The 25,196-nt window shown below is 39.1% G+C and overlaps 1 protein-coding gene across 1 annotated transcript in view; it reads right to left on the bottom strand.

The window, feature by feature from the left end:
• Nucleotides 1-3,459: 3,459 nt before the first annotated feature.
• Nucleotides 3,460-25,196, bottom strand: part of wnt9a (wingless-type MMTV integration site family, member 9A) — a 29,409-nt gene continuing 7,672 nt past the window's right edge. The window contains 3 exon segments of the mRNA XM_057334334.1: nucleotides 3,460-8,025; nucleotides 12,257-12,519; nucleotides 13,596-13,855. Coding sequence (XP_057190317.1) covers nucleotides 7,537-8,025; nucleotides 12,257-12,519; nucleotides 13,596-13,855 — 1,012 coding nt within the window. The 3' untranslated portion in view covers nucleotides 3,460-7,536.

The raw sequence follows: 25,196 nt of genomic DNA on the forward strand, positions 1-25,196 counted from the left end.
TCGGCGTACACTTGAATTCAATCTTGTGATCGATATATAGTTTAAATTTACTTTCATACTATAGACCATTTTGCAAAACTTAAACAACACTGGGCCAGCAGCACTTCTTGTTTTAGATATTAACACTACACAAATTTTAAAACAAACAAAAAAACCAACGGAACATTTAGATATCAATTTAAATGTTAAACGAACGCCTTTAAGACCTAGTATATGCGAATTGAAATAAACTGAAACAGGAAGTGCTTCTAGACCAGTGTTGTTCAGGTCTTGCAAAAGCGTCTATATTTAAAGTGATATAAATAATATAAAAAATAAAAGGATATGAAAATTATAAACAATAAGTATGATGTTAGATTCATTTAAAGAAAACTTACAGGTATACTTGCTATACGAATAACCTTTTGTGTGTGTGTACTTCAAAATGCACTTACATGAGCTAAAGAATGTGCTACAAGTATTGAACTAGTAAACTATTAGTATTCGAATAAGCACACTTGCACTATAGTTACAATACAAATGAAAAATTTTGTTGTAAACTAGTTGTGTACTCAATTATTTACTGTTGCATTTAAAGTACTCTTAAAAGTAGGCCTATATCTGTATAAACTAAAAAGTGGGCCAATCTATTCCCAGGTTTATATATTTTACTATTTATATTATTTTAAATTTATATTACTTACTACATAAAGTATACTTATCTTTACTCAAGTATACTGAAAAGATATTTTGTAAAGGTACAGTTTCCTCAAAAGTAATCACTTGTGAATCTTTAGCCGCTGTGGATCATCGGATCTGATTGTCTTCAGGTCTTAGTTGCCTAGCAGCACTACCTGTACAAACATTGTTAACCTGAAGAGCAGACCGTTCTATTTCTGTGGCTTCCTCACCTCGCAGCCCTTGACTTTACATCTAACCTCAGGCGGAATGAAGCACGCCTCAGCACAAAACACACTTCGGGTCTACAGTAGGCTGGCAGGGGGCTGCCGTGCACTTTTGTGCTGTCATCAGCACACAAGAGGGTTTCGGCCAACAAATTGTCTCACTTTCCCACACTTCTCGACCACTTCGACCCTGTCTCGGGGCTTACCAGACGACAGGATGAGAATAGAGAAAACATATTGTTTTTGTGTATGGGGGGGCACTGGTCGACTTTTTTCATATTATTATTTCTACGGTCCTTGCTCTATAGTTGCACCCACTTCCTCAATGGTAACAGCTGTCAAAACGTTGCAGGATTACAGCACACCGCACAGTACGGCTGGCGTTAGAGCCTGGCACAGAGCAGGAAGCTAGGAGGGGTGAGGCGTGCTGGGAATATTACAGCCGTACGGTTTCTTGGGGTAATCGTTTGTGAGGAGGAAAAGCAGGGCAGCTATGCTAATGTTGGTAATTCTCAAACACGTGTCAGACATATCACAGGGTTTATGCTCTGATGATCTTGTTACTGAAAAAAACATTCTCTGACGTACAACGTTTAGATCTTAGCTTTCGACTCTAAGCCACAAATGAAAGCGTGCGATAGAGCCAAAGTCTCCAAGACTGCCAATAATACAATGTGGATATGGCAGATCCTCAACGAAATCTTTAAAGGTGTAGTTCACCCGCAAGGAAAAACCTTTTAGAAAGCAATTTATTCAACCTCAAGTTGCTCTAAACCTTTGACTTCCACGTGTCGAACTCAAAAGGTGAAATGTATTCTCGTAACCCTGTCATGGGAAAATATTCTGCAGCCATTGAACGCTTTGCTATCAGTCCACGAGACAGGCACCCGTTTGGATTGATGTGGTGAGAACTTAAGCATGAATGTAATATTTCATATTTAAATCAATTAGGTGAATGGCTGCAAAGTTTTTACGAATATTAAATCACTCAAACCTAGCTCTTGTGAAACTTGGAAGGTTTTCTGTCTCAGTGTGCGGCTTCACACAGCTGGTTAAGAACTTGAGGTTGTTGACCGAACAAAAGATTCTCTGTGGGGAGTTAGTATCATAATCTGGCAGAGTTGCTCAAAAATTGTCCTCAACACAATCAGATTCTTGAGTCGATATGTCAGTATGATTTGAGGTCTGCAATAATGCTTAATTAAAGAGGTGCGTATAAATGTCGTTCTTCTGTTTATTTTACAAGTCATTGTAGGGTTCTATACCAAGACATGTGAAAATGATGTTACAAATGATGAAACCGTATCTACTATAGTGTTTACTCCATGTCTTTGGTTCCTGTACATCTGTCCAGCTATCCTCTGCTCAGCTCATCAATTCTCACTAATTGCATCTCTGGTGGCTTCAGACTCAGTCCCATCTCTTATTAAAGCCGGATGTGCTTTAGGAGAGGATGTTTGGACTTTGGCACACAGATTTAAAATATCGTGAATCAGATGCCCGTCATTACTGAAAATCTGTCATTTAGGAGAAAGCACCTGGTGAAAGCTGTTTCATACACGTACGTCTTTGTGCCACCAAAACAGGATGTAGAAAAACAGGAAATGGTGCAGACACACGTTTACCAGCTTCATGCATGGTCTCTTACTGACGTGGCATTTTATTTTTTATTTTTATCGTGTGGGTTGTTCGTTTTGTCCTACACTGTTGTAGTCAGTTACAGGGTTTCTTGATTGTATTACGTTCTACCCTGCCAGTCCAGCAAATGTTAGAAAACTGGAAATGGAATTTTGCTGAATAAAACCTCATTCTGTGTGTAAAAATAAGCTTCATTTTCAAAGGAGTGAAATGAAACTGACATCAATTTAGTGGGTTGCTGTTTTTCTAGTAAGGCAGCGTTACATTTACATTTCTGCTAAGTCATCAATGCAAAGACATTTCAAATTTTATACCAGACAATATTGAGATTTGTTGCATTATCTGATTTTTGATGTGATTCAGGTGTATTAAAGGGACAGTTCACCCAAAAATGAAACTTCTGTCATCATTTACTCACCCTCAGGGTGCTCCAAACTTGTATGAATTTCTTTGTTCTGCTCAGCACAAAAGAAGATATTTGGAAGAACGTAAGTAACCAAACAGATCTTATCCCCCATTGACTCCCATAGTATTTATTTTCCCTACTGTGGCAGTAAATAGGGATGAGATCTGACAATATCTTCCTTTGTGTTCAGCAGAACAAAGGCATGTATTCAGGTTTGGAACAACCTTCAAGGTGAGTAAATGATGAAAGATTTTTTTGGGCTTAAATGATGGTGATAAAATATGGTCATCAGTAAATGTGACTACCAAAGAAAATATCATCAGTGTTTCAGTGTAAAAATCTATTAACCCTTAAATAAATGTTACTCTTCCAGAGGTTTCTCAGTAACCTTTTAACCTTTGCATTTTAACTTAGGTAATTTGTAGTCAATGTAAACATTTGATTTCCTACATTAATAGGATCGATATTTTTCCAGGGATGCACACATCTGTGAACCCTCACAAAAACCAGAAACAAAATCGCATCGTTCTTTAAAAATTCTTTTATTTTCAGATTTTCTTGCCTTTGTTATACAAAGATGTTAAATAACTTAAATACATTCTTACCAGTCATTCATGATCAGTTTATACCTACAAGCTATACACATGAGGTAGAGGAAAATAATTTAGCGGAAAATTGCTTCCCATAAGACAAGAAAAAGTGGACGAAGACAACCAACTGACAAAACTCTACCCTTAAATGAAAAAAGAATGTATATGAACAGTTACAGCATTGCACAAACCCTGACAAGAATCAGAATAGTGACTGAGCCATTGGAATTCATGACAAAATTGTATTGTCCATTTGGTCTATGCTAGCAGTCCCCGATTTGCTCTTAATGAATGTAGGTCTATAAATGATCGACTAACTTTTTTGAAAATTGTTGAATTTGATTCCACAATCAATATAGTATTATACAATGTTCAGTACTATGCTACAAAGCTACAGTTAACTGGGACGTATTTAGTCTTACTGTGGGTGTGGCTGCTTGTGTTTTATGTACTACATATTGGCACTCTTTGGTCTACATTCCTTAAAATGCAATAAGGACATGGTTACATAGCATGGCTAGATATGAGAGGGTCTGCATTGTGCTTTACATTGGGTGGGAAATTATTTCTTTTAGCCATCAGAAGAAATGAATCAACTACCTCAAACCCAAATAGCATATACCCAATACAGGCCAGATGCAAGCCAGAGTTAAAAAAAATAAAATAAGAATATAAAATCAACTTGAACTTTACAAAATGTACAATTAACACATGCTCATAAAATGTTTGAAAATAATTTATATTTCATCTGTTTCCATTTTCCTACCAAAGATTTACAGGTTGCATTGGAAAGTACGAATAAAGAACTATCAAGGACAAAAATTGAATAAAAAACAGATCTCACACTGCCTTCTGTCAATAAGGAAACATGACTGATTATTGAGAACATGCAGCATGCCAAAAAATGTTAAAACTATATATGGTATCTACAATGTTTGTCATTAAACATATTTGAGTCGGAACAGATGTGTACAGGCTGCTGAGGAGAGTTGTGTCTCATACGTATGTCAGTGTTTTTCTGCTCACTTCTGTTGTGGGCAGAGGCCTTGACTGATGAGAGACTCGCCATAGCCATTATGGTTTCCATGTAGCGTGCAAAGGTCTATGTATACGTTTCCAAGCATTCTTTAATTGGCACGTCTCCCCATCAAAAACTGTTTGGAATTCAGCTCATAAGGTTAAATGAAAGGATAAAAAAAGTTTCCCTTCTCCGACAGAAATATTTGCTATGGTCGTCTGCACCCCTTGTTTTTGTGTAAAGGGGCATCTTGACCCTGATTGCACATGCACAATGTCAAAACATCATTTTTTGATTTTCCCATCTGCAGTTTTTCAACAATTATAATTCAGACTGTATGTAAATTTGCCCTATTTAGGATGTTTACCCGCTGTACATATATAAGATCCAGATGATGCACACTTTCACAGATGTTTTGGCAATGTGTGTGTGCCTACTGGGGATTATCTTGTAACATCTTATCCTGTATTTACAAAGCACTTAAGTTGGCACTTTAAAATTTAGGTGAACAACAATAGCGTACCTCTACTCAGTTAGTTAGTCTTTCATCTAAATATTCTGGAAACTTCTGTTCAAATGCCTGTGAGCGGTATGCATGTGCCCCACTTCTGTCTGTTTGCCACAGGAACATAACCTTAGCTATTTACAAATGAAAAAACCTTTAGAATGATATTTATATATATTTATAAATACATATTCTTAAATACTTAATAGGACAGCTTCCAATCTTCAGTGCGTGAATGGTGCCATTTTGCTTTTTGTAGGTCCCTCACTCAGTAGTTCATTCACACTCGACTAAAACAATAAAAAGCATATATAATTAATTCATATACTTTGTCATATGTTCATATTTATATTTATATTTACATTTACACTATGTAACTATCAAGAGAGTCAGGGGATGTGAATACAAAAGTCATGCATTGTCAAAATTTGTTTTAGTCTGGTTTAAGTGACTAAAAAGTCTGATCCGAAACTTAGATCCTGTCATTTGGTTGAAGAGCAGCTTTTCCAGCTGTCACAGAATTTTCATAATTATGGATTTTTAGTATTGCACTGTAAAACTTTGCTGTAATTTTGCAGCAGTTTTGCTAGTAACTTACTGTAGATTTGATTACTACTTAATATTTTCCTATTAGTACTGTTTTTAATTTGAGTTCAACTTTACTTTAACCAAAATTAAAACACTTTGACTTTTGATATTCAAAATGAGCAAGAAGAGACTGGTCTCATTACTGGCATTACACTGCAAAATGACATTCTTCCTGAGCATTTTTGTTTGGTTTTCTATTAAAAACATTAAAAACTTTATAAATTACAAAACATTTACTATAGATATAGTAGATATTATATTATATATAAAATATATTTAGTCTTGTTTAATGAAAGAACATATAAGAACTAGGTAAGTTTATGTTTAAAACAAAATTTTAAATTATATCTAAAGTACGTTACTGGCAAACCTGCTGCAAAACTACAGTTTACTAAGTTTTACAGTGTGCTTACAGTTTGTCTTGCCTCTTCAAAACCGTGAATAGGGTCAATGAAACAGTCACTTCAAACAGAACCTCTAACACACAAGCGTCGATGTTTGTCCACTTGGGTTCTTCATTAAAAACTTCTACTGATCAACAATGTGACAACAGAGAACCACAGTCAAGCTGTAAACGTTGACCACCATCCCCTCTTGAAATCGAACAGGTGCCAGAATTGGCCGCCGTCATTTCCCACCGTCCCATCCAGAACCAGTTTAGTTCTGACATTAATTTTTTTTTATTTCCTCTTAAAATTAAAAGGTATAAAGGAGAAAGTTTTGCTTTTTCCAATGCAGACTCACGTGTGGCTCACATTTGCTGCCGTGATTACGTTCACCTCGATGTTGTACCCTTAATCTGTCTGTAAAACTCAGAACGTACAGTGGCGCCCTGAATCAGCATCACATGAACAGCACTGCTGCAACGCTTACAGCAGTGAATCGGCAGCTTTTAATGAGAATGGACAGATCTGTTGTCTGGTGGAAGCCTAAGTCAAGGAGACAATTACTCCTGCTTGTGAAATCTCTGATTTCTTTACCATCCAATTGCGCATAGTGGTTTCACTTGTTCCCTGAACAGCCATCTGTAGAGTTCATTTAAGGCCTAAATAAATCTTTAAAAGGACTGGCAAAGGTTTTCACTGTCACGAAAAGAAAACTAGAGGACAAGCAAATAATATGTGTTCCTTTGCGAAGGAATAGTCCTAAAAACATTCCATAAATTATATCCACAGAAAGACACAAATCAAAAGTATTGCTTTCCGAAGGGCCTTGTCGAAGAGAATTACAACACAAAGTCGACGCGAGCACACAAACAATAAAACATTTGTGTGGTTAGTGGTTATTTAACATACTCAGATAAGTGGCATATAGAAAAGAATTATAATGTAATTTCGTCTATGTACATATGCATACACACACTCTTGTGTGGGTGTTGAATACATGTGCATGTAGAATAAATCTGACACCATCGTTCGAGTCTCCGGATGAATTCTGTTGGAAATAACTCATACTCTTACACATACGGCTTGAAAAGTTTTCAAGCTATTATTCAGAGACTGTCAAACCGTTGGACAAACAATTGTCTGCCCATGACTGGATTTCACCCCTGATTGACATCTTGGCAGGCTTAGAGTTACTCAGAGTAAAGTGTTTCGTCTAGTTCCAAGGCGTCTCTCAAAGCTGTGGACTTCCCTCCGGCTATACGTATATTATACAGCCTTCACACTACTCCAAATGCATGAAAAAACGCCTTGCAACACCTCTCAAAAAAGTGCTTTCATCTTATTTAACTAGCTTGATTCATTTGAGATCTTTCTCCAAACAAACCAGGACTGAATCTCTCAATTCCAGCGTGTCACTTCTCCCATTTTCCTTTTTCCTCGCTCTTGTTCATCTCTCTTGATTGTTCTCAGGACAGAGTTCAGGACAGGTCAGAGATATTCTGCACGGTTGTCATGGTTGTTTTACCCTTTACAGGTGTAAACCTCTTCTCTTTGAGTGCACTGTTTGCATTCGACGTAGCAGCACCAGCGTACTTGGCACTGGCACGGTCTCGTCACCACTCTGCTCTGAGTGTTGTGGCCCCTGCCGCAGCAGATGGCCTCGCAGTTCTTATCCTTGTAGCACTTGCGCGCCGACGTGCCCGCCGAATACTTGCTGGGCCTGCAAAAGCTCGGCGAGTCCTCAATGTGAAGGAGATCGGTGGTGCGGGGAATGGGGTCCGGCCGCGGGCCCGGTGGGGGCGGCTGCCCCTGGGATCGGCTCTGGGAGATTTCTGCCTCCCCGGTGGCTTCGTTGGTGGAGCTGGCCACTTTGACGGAAGTCTCGTAGCGTTGCTTGAGCTGCTTGCCGATCTCGTGGAAGGGTGCCAGCTGCCTCCAGCAGGTCTGCACCGTGCACGAGCCTGACACTCCGTGACATTTGCAGGTGGTCTCCACTCCTGCCTTGATCACCTGGGCGGGGCAAACGTTAAGAGCGGTGAGACACAGCGCATCAAAGGCATTATGCTGGAGAATTTTACCAAATGTCAACAAGAATGTCTTCAATTATACCAGCAGACACAGCATAGAGCTAAGCTGCGACACATCAAAGACACAGCGAGTGCCGTGTTTACTAAACCCTTATGTTGACTCTCGTATAGTGAAGGTCAGTTAAAAAGTTATTCACAAAACAAGTACTTCAAAAGCACATTGAGGCCGTAACTTTGATGCGCCCGTATATTTTGATTGCGTTACCCTCCTCTACCAAAGAGGGAACGACTACATAATAGAGGCCATTGAGGGGTAGGGTATTATCCTCATTCTTAACTAATAGCCATTATTATGGTTTCATCAAACGCGCTTGTCAAAAAAAGCCCCACTTTGAAATATGTCAATTATATGTGAACAATTTTGGAAATGCTGAAGAAAGATATTATGATGGCCATGGCAACTTAAAGTTAATTTTAGTTTTAAGACGTAAAGTAGAGGTTTCTGTCTCTTATTAAAAGGGAATTAAAAGAACAGTCCACCCAAAAATGAAAATTCTGTCTTCATTTACTCACCCTCCAAATCTGTATGCATTTCTTTGTTCTGATGAACACAGAGAAAGATATTTGGAAGGATGCTTGTAACCAAACAGTTCCACCACCATTGACTACCATAGTAGGAAAAATTGCCTTATAAATTTCTTTGTTCTGTTGAACACCACAAAAGAAGATATTTTGAAGAATATAGGAAAGCAAACAGTTCTGGGGCACTTTTGACAACCATTTTATTTTTTCCTACTATGGTAGTCAAAGGTGGCCAAGAACTGTTTGGTTACAAGCAATCTTCAGGACACTATAAGCCCTTTTCATACAGCAATGCTGGTAAATTAGTGGTTAAGACATTCTGCAAGATTTATGGTGAATACACAAATGTGCTGTTCTCACAAGCAACCGCATTCTGTCAATTTACCGGTAAGACAGCTTTCACACAGCTGTCTCAAAATACCAGTAATATGATGTCATCAAGCGGAAGTTTCCTTACAAATAGCTGCAATACAACCAAACTTATGTTTGAAAATATGGCGGGGTGTGATTTTATATCCGAACTAACGTGTGTTGTTGATGTTTGGATCATACACTTGCTCTTGACCCAAGGACACTGCGCCGTGCCACTCCAGTGCGGAGTAAACAGTATACGGTCACTTCGTATATTTACGGTAATAAAGATCTGCGCATGCGTGAGGCGGCATGTCAAGAAGACAGCGCAGTAGACGTGTTAAATGGCTAGTGTAATATACACAAAGCTGTTTTAAACTATACTAAAGCAACAAGTCTGTATAATGGAATATAGAAAACACTTAAAAAAAAACACTTCAATGTTTCACACTTCATTCCAGTGGATGGCGTAAACGCACCAACAACTCATTTGCCATCCACCATCAAACTAGAACTGCTCACGATGCGTGAGGTGTTTTCGCTGTTGATCCTTGACCAAAGTCTTGTTGTTAGCACATTTTATCTGCGTTGTGTTGTGTAGTGTGCATGCTGCTACAACAAGAAGATGAAGGATGACAAGAAACCTTGCTGTGTAGTGTAAGCGCCATAGTAATTCAAGTAGTCCCCAAGCAGTCCCTTAGTGTCAGCTCGGCTTAACGTGAGGTGAGAGAACTGCTCTGCCTGTTCGACTTCTGTTCTTACTTTTTTCTTGTTTTGTTTCTGTGACCGAAGTTGGATACCTTTTATGTTTTGTCTCTCGAATTTGCATGTATGCTGATGACTGCGACAATGCACAAGCAGCCTTATTAAACTCGAGGGAAGTATAACAGCTTTTGCTTCGTGTCAGTCCTTTTCTCTGGTCATTTTAATACTTTTTTTCTCTATACATCCCAACTTTGCGTTACAACAGGGAAATAGAAAACTTAAAAACTGACCTGAACTATATGAGGACAAATGCAGAGACGCGAGAAAAAAAAAATTGCGCGCAGAAACAGTAATGTGCATTCAGATACACAGAAGGTGCGCGAGGGACGTGAGCAGTTTGGCGAATACATGAGAAAGTGTTTGGCACTTTTTTTAACAACAACATTGCAGAAAATGTGAAGAAGAGATACACAGCACAGTGTGGCGTCATCTGCGATTGGCCCAAAGCAGTCAGCGCGTCATGCGTTGTGCGTGTTCTCTTCTTACCGGTATCCTCCTTCTTCATTCACACAGCACCTCATACTGGTAATTTGCCGGTAATCTTTCAACTCTTATTACTGGTAAATTGGGAGCACTGATTTACCAGAAAGGTTCTGTTCACACACAATCCGTTAACTGCAATTTTCTGGCAATTTACCAGTAAAGACTGTTTGTGTGAAAGGGACTTATGATCAGAGGTTGCGCTTGACTTTTTTATTGTCTGTCATTTTGACGGACCGGCTCGTAAAAAACCCGTCATTATCTATTATTACACGTCAATATGGTGCAACTTGCAAGGTGGCATACTTGCTAATTAGCATCTTCGTGACGTCATCACGCTGTACTTGGGTTTACTCTCTGAACTTATTGTATTATTACAACTGTTTATACTCATATATTTAATGTTTCTGTTGTCAGACATAAAGTAATAATTACAGACAAATGTTTATTTTCATATGTCCAGTCAGTAACAATGACAGGTGCTTGTAAATGCTATGTTGTACTCACTCACAAGTAAACTGCGGTTTGGTCATGAATGCGCTGCTTCTGCCGCTCACTGGACAGAGAAGACGCCGAGAGAGATTTCATTTTTCAATGCTAATGTTTATCCAAAAAGACGCTAGTCGCTTTTCTGAAGGAAAAACTCTGTAAACACCGCACCACTGCGCGCCTGTGTGTGTATGTGTGCACGCGACGCGGGGGTCTGAGTGACAGATGCATCTGCACCGTGAGTCTCCGCTGACTGCGTGCGCGTTTTCCAAAAAGGACTAGGCATTTGTAAGGAAGCTAATGAATGGGAAACACGTCCTTCACGATCGTGTTCAGGGGAGGGGTATTAGCCTACGATCACGTTCTAATGAAAGGAAATGACAAATTGCCCTTATTGTAATCGCTCAAAATTATGGACGGCCTTCAGATTTCGTCACTGGTAAAAAATATCCGTCAATGACGGAGAATTTTTGGTTAACGCGACCTCTCCTTATGATACATTGGCTAGGACACTATGACAAGATAAAGAATTACAAGGTTTAAATGCATTGTGGGTCATACAAATGACAGCTGTTAATCTATAATCTTGGACCTTCTCGGGATTTCTGTAAGAAAGTGAACTTTATGATAAGCAAACAGAAGGAGCTGTCTGGACAGTTTCTGTTGTACAAGTGGTGGATTTGTTCAACTGAAACTGCAAATCCACCTCAATGGAAGCAGAGGAAAATGCGAAACGTCAGCTTTAAAGCACAAGGGATGCAGAGGCTAGCACATTCCAAGTTTGTTCTCCATATGGGATTTGACCCCAAAGCCTGTACACCTCCTTACATGTGCAGATGGACAAAAATGTATAACACATTGCTGTAAATCTCTTATCACAGGCAAAATGGCCCGAGGACGACTACTTCAGATGGACGGAGCACAGCAGACAAGTCTGTGCTGGGCTGTGCTGTAAATGATATGCATACTAAAACTAAAACGAACAATATGAGACAGATCCGTTGGTGCCAGACCTGTAGTTTACTTTGGCTCTGTTATGGGTCTTTTTCTCTTCTTTCTTTTTGTTTTTACTCTTACAAGGGCCTCAACGTTAACTCGCCTCTTTCTTTTTGCAAAAACAATGAACGGCTTGCGTTTGGGACAAACCTGCTGCTCTTCAGGCTGAAAGGGAAACCAAACCTTGATTAATGGGCACTCATCATAAATTACTGAATTAAATAGCCAATTTAAGTGATTTAAACTGGGTCTTTTACAGACTATTTAAGTGACCTAAAAGAATTTATGGAGCTGGTTGTTTAACCACCGCTGCAAAACAGAGGAGGGAAAGAAAGAAAGAAAGAAAGAAAGAAAGAAAGAAAGAAAGAAAGAAAGAAAGAAAGAAAGAAAGAAAGAAAGAAAGAAAGAAAGAAAGAAAGAAAGAAAGAAAGAAAGAAAGAAAGAAAGAAAGAAAGAAAGAAAGAAAGAAAGAAAGAAAGAAACGTGGCCCTTGAAATTCAGTACATTCTGGCTAAACAAAGACCCCCCAAAACATTATGTTAGCAGCCTACCTTCATTCCTACATTGGTGTTGTGCGTGTCTATCCGGGCGCGGAGATCCTTGTTGGACCTCTTACCCAGGAAGTCTTTGACAAATTTGTTGCTGTACTTGAGGTTGTCTCCACAGCCACCCCACTGCCAGGCTTTGCGGTTCTCCAGATCTGGAGCCTCGTCACAGGTGCAGCGCTCCATGCGGCCAGCGCTGCAGGCTTTAGCCATGGCATGGGTAAGGCCAGCTGAGGAGATGGCGAAGAGGAACGCAGTCTCCTTAAAGCCTGTGAGAAACATGGACATTACCATGAAACCAACATTCCTGACATGAAATCCAGTGATGTTTTGTGTGATTTTAAGGATTGAATTTCGCCTACAGGAACTCCAGTAACAGCACTGAACCCTCCTTGTAATTGCCTCTAGAGTGCAAAGTTTTGGGAGGTTTTGAACTCCCTCAGATGAAGGAACACCAAGTCGTGAGCAGTACATATACTAATTAGTTAAAATATAGTACAGAGACTGTAAATAGTGTTTTGAAAAAATTTTGTATTCAGTAATCATAAAACTTAGATACGGTCAGAAATGAAAGTTTCTCGATTTAAAGTCAATCAGATGGCAGATTTTCTTCTGGTATCAAAACAAACATTTGTGCTAGATTTAAGAGGTAACAAGTGCAAGAGTAAACTGCTTGAGCGCTTTCCAGTAGGAACAGTGCAGAATGATCCATGATACATTGACAAACAGTACTGCCATTACATTAATTTATCACAGATATACATACAGTATCATAAAAATATACAGAATATTCAAAATTACAGTTCCTATTTTTTCATGAAATATTGCAGCGTTTATTGTAAATAGCTTATCAGTGTGAGTCATTCTCTTTTTAACATTCATGTGCTCTCATAATGTTCAGTTAAAATCTGAAAACGCACTTCAGTACTGCGCTGCGGAAGTAAATACGATCGCAACTTGCGGTCCACAGGGACTTTAAAAGAGTTTTAAGATGTTTGGCCAACTAAAAACCAGACACAAAAACTCAACTTCCGTCACGCCACAATAATTAATGTGCTTATTTCAATATATCTATGGGACGAGTTTTTTTACATTAAAGGTAATTACTGTGCTGCTAGTGTCACCAGACACTGGTTGAAACTATTGCAATTGGTTGGTGCCAATGTTGCCGAAATGATCTGGCCATGATGCTCAAACATTGCTCAACCAATGCTGAAACACCATTAAACATTGTGATAGCACCAATAAGCAGAGCCCCAAGCTGAGTCATGTGAGACTATTTAACAATAGAAAATGTACTCACATCACCTTTACATTATATAAGGGCATCATGTACACTACTTACCCCTCTTTAAAATGTGACTCCTATAACGGCCCTCTAAAGTACAGTTCCACCTCTCAAAGCGAAACTGGTATTGGCACTCTAATGCACTCATACTGATTGCTTCAATCAGAGTCTCGGCTACACCGGGGTCCCGTCTGCACATTCTGCGTTGCTTTTTCTCTAGCTTGAGTCGGTCACAGAGCTTGTAGTGCGCCTTGCCCGTCCTCTCGTCTGGTTGTGAGTTCAGGGGCAGAATGGACAGGGGTTCGTCACCTGTCAGCCTACAAGAAAGAACAAGCACACAAATGCAATCATTGTTACTGGGGATATATTAAAAAGACAATCCGTTGCAGGTCTAGAAGCATAGCCTTCCAAGCACTTTATGCTTTTAGGCGAGTTGTTGGTGTTGTCAACATCGGTTCAAGGCTTGCTCTTATTTTCTTCCGTTTTACCAGCATTTTCATCATGCTATCAATATAAGTTGCAAGAATGCTGAAAATGAACGAAATATTTTTTTCAAGGCTGTGTTGTTTGTTTATTACAAACATTCAACCATCTGTGATCTGTTAAAATGTACACTGCCAAAAAACGAAATGGGTAACGAAATTCATCGTGCTTCATGTTGTATTCCCTAAAACCTCATTTTGGTCGACCGGGAGCTTGAAAAGTTTATAGTGGCACCTTTCCAGACAGCTATATACAAAACTGATTGTGTGGGATTTCATATCACAACTAACTCTTCGAAAATGATTTGGTTCTAATACTGATAACAGTATTAGGATTTGATAAGGCTTTTTGTGCACTTGTGAGGCCCTGTATATTCAATGTACAGTAGGTGTGTGTAAATATCATGTGATACCTTCACAGTCCCGACAAACAAGAGCTGCTTTAGATTTCCTGTTTGAAACCACATAATTGAATAAATGAAAGCACACCGCTCTCACCTCAGATGACATTACATGGGACGAACGCAGAAAGGAAAAATGAATGGCGGTGCTTCAGGCACAAACTCTTTCTTCAAACTATTAAATTGCTTAAATGAATGCTTATGTGGTTAATGTTCTCAAACGCCTCCTGGAACACAGAGGTCTAGTGCAAAAGTTAATGTTCGTATGACCCCTTCGCAAGAATCTACAGCCCAACGTTTCACATACTTTTGCTGGGATTTGCAGGCAGCACATGACAGACCAGCACCTCTTTTGTCAGTTTATTTTAGAGCCTGCAAACACAAAACACACTGCCTGGGTCTGCCACATAGCTGGCGTACATCTAACCAGCATTCTGTGGTTTGTGATGAGGAGGGACGAGTGTTACTTTCATAGCACGTACAGAGGACGGGACTGTCAGCTAATGACCATATTGGTCACACCAATTGACAGGATTGGCAGGGTAGTAGCTCATTATGGGTAATTTCTGGGTTCCTTTTACACGTCCAATGAGAGGCAAAGGAATAAATGGATTTACAAAACTCACGAACACACAGTTCCTACACCGCGTATGTTATTACGGCGAAGTTTGTGCCTTTAAATCTGCCACTTTTGTCTTCGAATATAGGTGCTGGATATTATTAACTACAACCTCGGGGTTTCCCAGACAACATATATCAACAGAGCAGCAGATGTTGACATTAATGACAGCTCTAGAGGTTTCCAGAAGCATTCTGCACTGATCACTGTAATATAATTTTGCCATACCGAGAGTATTTGGCACTGGATGTCGAATCTTGTCACGCTGCTACATTTCCAAACGTTCATGCAATATATCTAGAGGTTGAAAAAGAGCCACCTCATAAGGAAATCATGACACATGAAAACCTGATGTTTATTCAGTTGCTCGAATGTGACTTCATGCAAAAACATAAAGGGGTCCACTTGTGCTTTTCCTCAGTTCTCGCTGTGAGATCTGCTTGACAAAATAGGGGATTTCTGGAATAGGAGAAGGTTCGGGTTTTATTCCGGCTAATGAATTCTTCGAGTGAATCAGTTCTTTAGAATGACCCCAAGGTTCCCAACAAGTCAGAAGGAACGGTCATTGTAGCTTACTAACACAACACACTTATGTGGTCACATTCCACTTGACAAGTCACCCAATATAACTTAAACATTTTAATTACTAAAGTTAATTGGTACTTCAGAGGCACATGCCAAAACGCGTCTTTATTCGTCATCTCCTGAAAAACCGAAGGGTTCTGGTTATTCGAATAATTTGCTGTCAAGAAGCCATAAGTGCATAATCCAATTAGGACATTAGACACGCTTGTGGCTACACTGTGTGATCCTGTAATATCTTGGCACGCAGAGAGACCTCCCTCAAAATGTACCACACTCTGTGGTTCTCTGGAAATGGCAAAAAGCAATGCACAATTTCTTTAGAAAAGTGTATCTTTCCATTCTACCTACCTCTGTATTTTATTTCCAATTTCTTTTACAAGTTATAGATACAACCAGGGGTGATTCTAAGATTTCAGTCTTGGAGTGGGGATGGTGCTCAGACCACAGATATGACTTAATGTGACTTTATCAGTATATAAATTAGGTATATAATAGTTCAGTGCTTTTCAAGTCATACTATCATAATATGGTCATGAAAGTACAGCTCTTATAATAATAATGTCGAAAATCCATAATCTCTATTGGTAAAGACTGATTAAAAATAAATACAAATACAAAGGTATTAAAACATATCCTTCTACTGTATATCGTTGCTGTTCTTCTGACACATTGTATCATCCATATTTCATGATTTTTATTTTTTTACCATAAATCATTATTATTAGTCACCCTTTATGTTTGTCATTGGGTTTTGCAAATATTTAACCAATAAAAAGTATTTAAAAGTGTTTGTCAACTTTGACAACAAAGTATCAAAGTATTTCCTGAAAATCAGCAAATTTGGACATCCGAGGCTTCCTCAATTGTTTTTTCCTACTATGGTAGTCAATGGGGTCCAAGAACTATTTGATTACAAGCATTCATACAAATATCTTTCTCTGTGCTTAACCAAACAAAGAAAATTATACAGGGTTGGAACAACTAAAGAGAGAGTAATTCATGCCAGAATTTACATTTTTGGGTGAACCATCCCTTTGAAGAGTTCTCACGGCTAAGTAGCAGATTTTTAGGTGGGATGAAATGAAAACAGGGGGAAGCACCTCTTAGTAGGTTCTATCAGCGCCTATGGATACAACGCTGAGTGAGAATGAAACCTGAGTGAAGCTAATGAGTGTTCAGACACTTTCTTGACAAAATAAAACGGATGATGCAAATGGCCAAAAATACAGTCGGCAAATTTCATTCCATGTTCTAAAGGGGAATTCTGAAGACATAACACAGATTTAAACAGGTGGCTGCGAATGTCTACGAGACATTTCCCCGGGGAGCCCCCACAAGGCATGAGTTCATGCGACTAGTCAGCATGTTTAAAAGAACACAAGCGAAATCTTTGTGAGCCGAAGCAAAGTGTAAAGAATCTGTTTGCTGCGGTAATTTGACATCTATTGACAAACTGTGAAACAGAAACTAGGCAAGCAAAGACTTGTAGGAACGTCTTTACAACGCCCATGTCTAGAGATTATTTTATTTTGAGAGTTTAATCCTCTGCAACACAGCCGCGTTTAACAACACAAATTCAGTTAATAAGGAATTTCGCTTAAACAACAGTAGATTAATACATGATTGAAACTTCATGTAACCACAAGTCACATTCTGGAATTGACATAAACAAAAATCAACACAACAACAGTGACACAAAGTGAAGAAGATATTTTTCAACTGTATATTCTGAACACTTTACACTTCCTAGAAGAAAGAAATGAAATGCATTTACACAGTTGTACACACCTGCACATAAAATGCAAACGACAATCAAGCAAATTGCAATCACCGCATTCCAAAGTGTGTCAAAATGGCATTCATCCAACCCAAGCACAAATTTTGCTCTCAACATTACCACTAGGAGCAAATTTTATGGTAAACTGTCGTATTCTACTATGTTCAATTAACCAACAAAGAATTAAGTATGTTTCTGGTCCAACACAAAACAAATCTTTGCCAAGTTCAAAATTACTTGTTTCTCACTTCCAAGCCCTTAGCAAAAAATAAACAGCATTCACCCCTCGATCCCTAAAACCCCCAAGAATCATTATCAAGCCTATAACATCCAGACCAGAGACATGTTGGGATGTAAAAACTCGAGGCACCGAAGACAAACACACGGGCCTCACAGAAACAAAAGAAATTTCATGCCATGCCTCTGAGAAAACTTTGAGACGCGCTTCTATCTGCTACACAAAAGCTACTATGGAATTGGAGAGCTGCCAGAGACATTGAGCTCCACTAATCCCTGGGCTACTGGTGATGGCTTACAGCCCAGTATTTTAGCCTTTTACCCAGAGTGCTGGAGGGCAAGCCTGAATGTGTGAGAATTGAGAGCAGTCAGAAATTCTGGCTTTTGAAAGGTGAAGTCACCACAGCTATGTGTGAGCTTTTATGTGAGCTCCTTTTCCAAAACTGTATAGATTTGACAGACGACCCTACCGCAATAAGTCTTTCAGTCACGTTTTTATATCTGGAAACACCTTTTTTTTTCACTATAAGAAAAAGATCACTGCTATCCTGTCTGTATTATAAACATCACTACATTGACCCAGCCCAGGTTTACTTGTGCACTGTTGAACTCAACATGCGATTACATTCGCAAAGCCATTTTACTTCTTCATATGATGTATTTCCAGATTAATAAATGATGGAAAAATGTAGAATGGGATGTTTTATTCATCAGAAATGAACTGGATAGGAAAAAATAGGTATTTTTTTCCGAAATGCGAACTGATGGATTGGGCATAGTAAAGGCCCTTTCACACCAAACATGAGAACTACAAAGATAAACCATAATGATAACAGTATTAGAGCACAAACCAACAGATTATCCTTTGAAATTTCATTGGATTTTGATCAGTCGTTAATGTTTCATCACTGATCAGCAGCAGTACATGAAAGATAAACAAAATGTATTAAAGGTCCAGTGTATGAAATTTAGCGGCATCTAGCTACAGTGAGCTTGCGAATTGCAACCAACGGCTCACTACCCACTCCCTTTCAAAGCACTACAGCAACTGACAGGACAAACATGTCGTCACGTTTTCGTTTCTTTGCCAAAGGAGATAACGTATTTACAAAACACGCTCAGTAGAGCAGTTTGTCCGTTTAGGGCTACTGTCAAAACAACATGGCAAAATGTCACTCTAACATAACGCTTTATAATGTAAGGTCTTTATACACCTCTGAAGACAGTTGTGTACTGTATATTATATTGCATTTCTGTCTATAGATCCTCCAAACCATTAAGATTAATGTGAAGTCATAGAAAAATACCTACAGTATATATTTCAAAGATGAACGTCTAGAGATGCAGATTATAAATGTGACACGTTGTGTGCTATAATCTGTTTTCAATAGGACAGATATTTGTAAATGATTTACATATAATACAAGCACTATGAAATGAAATTGATGTTTATATGCAACACATATAACTGTTTTGCTTTTTTTTCTGACTTTTTTCTTTTTTCTCACAGACTGCTGGCAGACATCAGCATTCATGCTATTATGCGGACATGTCAACATGGCAGTGAGTGATGCCGTTCGTCAAATCCCTAAAGTCCATCATTGCTGTCGAAGCTGATTACACTCAACATTACTTGTGCCCAGGGGGTGCATTAGGGTCTTGTCGTCAGAATAGGTTAGAGCTGAAGCACTGAAAGCTGAGCTGGCAGTACATTTTTAGCATGACAACAATGGGAAAGCTCTCATGTTCTTCCAAATCAGCAGTGCTACCGCTTTCGGTGATATACCTTTGCTCGCAGTTGAGTTCCAACGCTGCACACAACATTGATTGATTAGTGTTGGAACTGAACACTGCAGGAAAGTAAGGTTGTGTCCAGAGAGTCAACCTTGTTCTGCAAAACTCTGGTGGGATTCGATGATACCAAGGTTAGGATTACAGGTTGGATTTGAGATAAATAAACACTATTGATGTTGCATGAGAATATTGCAAGACTTTTACCATCTAAACACCACCAGAAAGTAGTTCCCTAAGTGCAGGACTGAGCAAACTTGCCCTAAACTGTTGACATGTTAGAAAACCATCAACTGCCGATTAGAAGATTAACTTCCCTGGTAGAGCTGGGCTCCTTAACCGATACATGACTAGTTTGCTAACTTTTCTGATATAACCGAACAAAATATGTGACTCTCGACCACAAAACCAGCCATAGTTAGCACAGGTATATTTGTAGCAATAGCCAACAATACATTGTATGGGTCAAAATTATAGATTTTTCTTTCATGCCCAAATCATTAGGATATTCAGTAAAGATCATGTTCCATGAAGATATTTCATAAATTTCCTACCGCAAATATATCAAAACTTCATTCTTGTGACTTTGTGAGTGGATGCAGCAAAATCGCGAACAAAAATGGCCGGAAGCACAGCTACAAACTTCGCTCCCTGCTGCACGCTCTTTATGAATTACCCACTCAAGTTTGGTCTCTATGTAAAGCTTAGAATTTCAGCTTTCGGGTTCATCTACTCTCCACAATGCCATTACTGCGGTAAGCCAACAGAGAGCGTTAAAACAAAAGCAACGGCCTGCTATAGTGCCTCTGAGTGATGGACAACTTTAAAAAGGATTTTCTCAATTTTTTGCACCCTCAGATTCCAGATTTTCAAATGGTTGAATCTCGGCCAAATATTGACCTATCCAAAACAAAACATACATCAATGGAAAGCTTATTTGAGCTTTCAGATGATGTATAAATCTTAATTTAAAAAAATGGACCCTTAGCACTGGTTTTGTTGTCCAGGGTCACACATGTCAAAGACAGAGTATTAGGATATCATACATACAGTGTATCCAGTGTAAACACAAATATTTAATCAGACATTTGACCTTATGATGACCTCTAGACTTAAATTGCCAATTAACCTGTTATATAAACAATTCTAGTTTTCCTACTCTCTCTTCCTCGACGCCTACAGTATAACTCCTCCTTCTTTACAGAATCAAAACTATTCTAATAGTCAGGTTTTTAGGTGAAGACAAGGACAAGCCTTGCTCTTTGTGAGTAGTCACAAATCTCATTTCTGACCTGAAGACCCCAGCAAATCCCACACATCACACCTTAAAAGATCTCAACAACATCTCAAACTGTGCAAAGTCTTCAGTCTTTGATAAACGAGAAACAGTCAAGCAGTGCATTTCACCTCATGAGCAAAGAAAGAACAATAACACTTTTAATCTGGATATTTGTTTGTTATTCTACCAGTCTTGCATCATTCCCAGTTTTGGTTTCAGGTGTTCACATGCACCAGGAGATATTTACAGCACTGTTGTGTAATCTGTTGGGTTGTGTGATTCCTACCACGTTTTCCATCACGCTTTCTTTGCACGTATCCTCACAAGAGTCTTTATACAGCGCTCTAACTCTGCGCTCTGGGGCTTGTTTGCCCCTTTTTTATTACTGTCAGCACTTCATATTACCCGTGACATTACCATCATATGCATTTTCCGTGGTGAGGGCTGAACTAAAATGGTCCATTACACACTCTGGAGGTTCCCGCCAGGTTCCTTATAGTTGTTGTTTATTCAAAAGTCTGTTGTCTGTCCCCGCAGCTTATACGGGGAGCTTAGTTTTGGCCTCGTGGTTAAGTGCTAATGACTTTTAAGATGTCATTAGAGTATTATGAAGTTATGGATGAGCAACCACACTAGACTGAATATGAAAGCCACAAAACACACATGACGGCAAGTGTTGCATTCGAGGTCTGAAATTATTTGGCTCGTGAACAATATGAAGTCAGAAGAGGAGAGATCACTTGGAAAAATAATGATCCTGTAGAAGAGGAAAGGTCAGAGGATAACATTTAAACCTGATGTTGCTCTCAGTTTGGGAGAGAGATTATAGAAAGCAGATGTGAAGAGATACAGGATCACGAATCACACTCCAATACTCCCACTTTTACACAACATCATCTATAGCACTACACACTTAAAGTTAGGGGTTGCACGCTATGCATTCACAATGATTTTGCAGGCAATATAGATGAAAGCAACATCGTGATGAATTTATTGTCTTTCCTTGGCCATTAAGTTGATTATTTATTGTGATAAGTGACTTAAAGGTCCAGTGTACGGAATTTAGTGGCATCTAGCAGTGAGGTTGTAAATTGCAAACAACGGCTCACTCCACTCCCTTCCCCTCTGTAGAGCAGTTTGTCTGATTAGGGCTACTGTAGAAACAACATGATGAATTCCATGTAAGGGGACCAGTGGTGTGTGTAGATAGATTAGCTCATTCTAAAAACATAACGCTTCATTATGTAAGGTCTTTATATACCTCTGAAGACAGTTAAGTATATTATACATGTCTTGATGTTTTTTGAATATATATGGCAACATAGACGGGTTAAATTAGACATTTTAAAGCAAATACATACAGATGAATGAAGATCTAAAATAAAAAGTGATATATACTGAATATCATCAAATGGGTTTTTTCTTTTTAAATATATAATCTATCCCTATTCCCTACTTAAAATATATAAAACATATTGTTCATCATTAAATATATATATATATATATATATATATATATATATATATATTTGTGAGGCTTTTGTAAAGGCTCAACAAACATTCTGGCACATAATACTGTACATCACTGCTCCTGTCGCACCACAAAAACAAGTGATTCTCTGTTGTACACACATCCACATCCACTTGCTGAGCTAAAGTATCGAACAGAGTTAACACTTCTGAACCCAGACTAAGTGATGTCGCATCCAATACGTTTGGGCTTGCTGGTTGTGTGGTCTCTCGGCTGGCAGGTCAGGGTCCCCAACAGGGCAATTACTCCAAACGCATGCCAATCATTCCCCCCAGCTGTTGACCCCAAACAAAGCCTTTTCTCAGACAAAAACCCCCAGCTGTCTACCGAAGTAACCCAAAACAAAGACAGATGTGGGGGAACGTGTGAGTTACTCGTGCAGGCCAAAAAAAAAAAAACCATTGAGGAGCCTATTCGTGTTTCTGTCTTGGCTTGGAATGCACCTCTTCAATTCTCTGGACAAAAACATGGCAATCGTAGTCAATTCGCAGCAGATGTATTAGCAACGCGGATTTAACAATGATAGTTCCAAGATGCTTCACTGACATTTCGCACACCAGAATGAATTTGACCCACGTATGTTAAAGATATTGTTAAAGATAGCAAGCAAATCTTAAACACCCAAGGCCTGCACAGTGTCGGCCTAACATACGGGCTGCTCTGACCCTGACCCGAGCGTACCGCTCCCCTAGCTTCTCAGTTTAAAACATTCCCCTCAAGGGGCAGAACTCCTTAGGGGGAACACCTCCATTAGAGCAGAAAAAAACTGACTCCGAAAGAACACTTCTTCTTCCATGGATCTGGATGAACTTCAGGAGTCCCCTCTAAGGTTTGGCAGGCCCGGCCCAGCTGGAATGCAGGAGCGGTAAACCCAGCTAAGCAGCACTGGCAGGCTGTTTTACATCTTTCCGCCTCCAACGCCGCAGCCAAATAGTCCTAATGGCACCCTTCATAATAATCACGCTAGAGCTAATGTTTACCTGTGGGTCGGGTGCGGTTAGAATGGCAGGTTAGTGATTACCGCTGATAGAGTTAAGACTTGCTGGATGTATTTATTTGTTTACGAGTTTGCGAATTGACGGCGGTTGTGAAGGAGCCGTTATTAAATGAGTAATTGTGTGAGCGTTATTTAGTAGGTCAAGAGAACGGTGACCACTTTATGTGTTTATATAGCAAAAATGCCAAACGTAAATTGGAAATTATTTTTGGGCCATTTAGTACAGCACTTTATCTACTTTATGTGCTGCAGTTATTAAAATGTGAAACTCAAGGTCCTCTTTGGTCACCCAAAAGTTCCCACAAGTATCTCCTAATGCCTTCACTTCAGTAAACCTACAACAATGAAACTGTCAAAGAATATGCCGTAGAATGTGATAGATTCTGTCATCATTTATTCACTCTCATTTCATTTTAAACTTGAAACTCTTTCATCTGTGTAACACAAAAGAAGATATTTTTAGAAATGTCTCAGTGGTTTTGCGTGCAGAGAATGGAAGTCTATGGAGGTCAGTGTTGTTCGGTTACTGCACCAACATTCTGCAAAATAATTTCTTTTCATTTCTGCAAAAGAAAGTCAAACAGGTTTGTAATGACATGAGAGCATTTTTAGAGAAACTATCCGTTTAACCAACATTTTTCCGTCTCTGCACATTTGGAGGTCTAAAACACATGGAAAACTGATTATGGGTTAAAATAAGTTAACTTTAAAATACTTTAAGATCTGTTACACACATTTGAGAAAGCTTTAGTACTACCAAATCACTCATGACTTCAATCCATTCAACTTTCGCAAACATGCCTGACACAAACGTAACAAAAATAGACATTGAATGAAAGCCCAGAAATGACTCTTTTCACATCTGTCATGACATGGCAATGCAGCATTGTTCCATACGCTGAATCCTGACAACTGACAGACAGTATCCACCCTGCACACAGTTTTGCAAACCCCCTACAGTTTTGCCCAAACCTCTAAAACAATCTGCGAGTTCACCAGCAAACCGTACGTCTGCCTCAAATGAACAAATCACTCCCAAATAGCAAGATGATGACGGATTGTCTGCCATTGACAAACTCTTACACATCTCGGAAGGGAAGAATCTCATGACGGCAACAGTTGAGTGACACACACAGGATGTGAACGAGTCGCTGTGACCTTTAGAGTCACGATGGACTGTGGCTCTGTCTAATGGGACGTGTTCTCTGGATAACATCAGTCAACTGGCTCAGTGACAGAGAGGTTGAGAAATATCACGTTGAAAATTGACTGGTCTGTTCACGTCCTGTCCAGGCAAACCGAAACCTATAACTGAGAAACGGAAGTCACACAGGACAGTTAAAAATCAATCGGCTACAGATAGACATTCCAGAATGTTAAAAAAAACATTTCATAGTGAAAAGCGCCATCCGTGCCAGATGGATGCGAATGTGTTGATCATTCACTTGGCACTAATATTTTGTTTGGCAAGGTCACATGTGACTCTGCCTAAAATCATTAACAGAGTAGGTGAGCCATATCTCTGCAGTACCCAGTCCACTACAGCTGTTACCACATGTAACATCCAGAGAAATAGTTAATGAACAACACCCATTAGGTCCTAAAAGGAAACAGTATTGTTCTCAATTATAAATAAATTTAAAATCAACTCCGTCACATTTGTATACTTGCCCACAGATGATATACTGGTCCTATATGCTATAGCGCAAATGGCTCAAATGAGATGAGCTGTGTGTAGTATTTAGAGTTAGGGCTTTGTCTAAATCATTCACCGTAAGTATAAGCAAAAGTAAAGGGCTTTTTCAAACAACGACAATAACTATAACGGTAAATATAGTTATAGTAGCGTCCACAGCAATGGACGCTAACAATAATGTTAGGTTAATTCTAAGCTCACACACTGTTGTGTTGCAGTCACGTAGATGGACGTAGATAAACTGCCACTGCCGTTCGCAAAGA

Source organism: Triplophysa rosa, linkage group LG5 (genome assembly GCF_024868665.1).
Source record: "Triplophysa rosa linkage group LG5, Trosa_1v2, whole genome shotgun sequence".
Taxonomy (NCBI): domain Eukaryota; kingdom Metazoa; phylum Chordata; class Actinopteri; order Cypriniformes; family Nemacheilidae; genus Triplophysa; species Triplophysa rosa.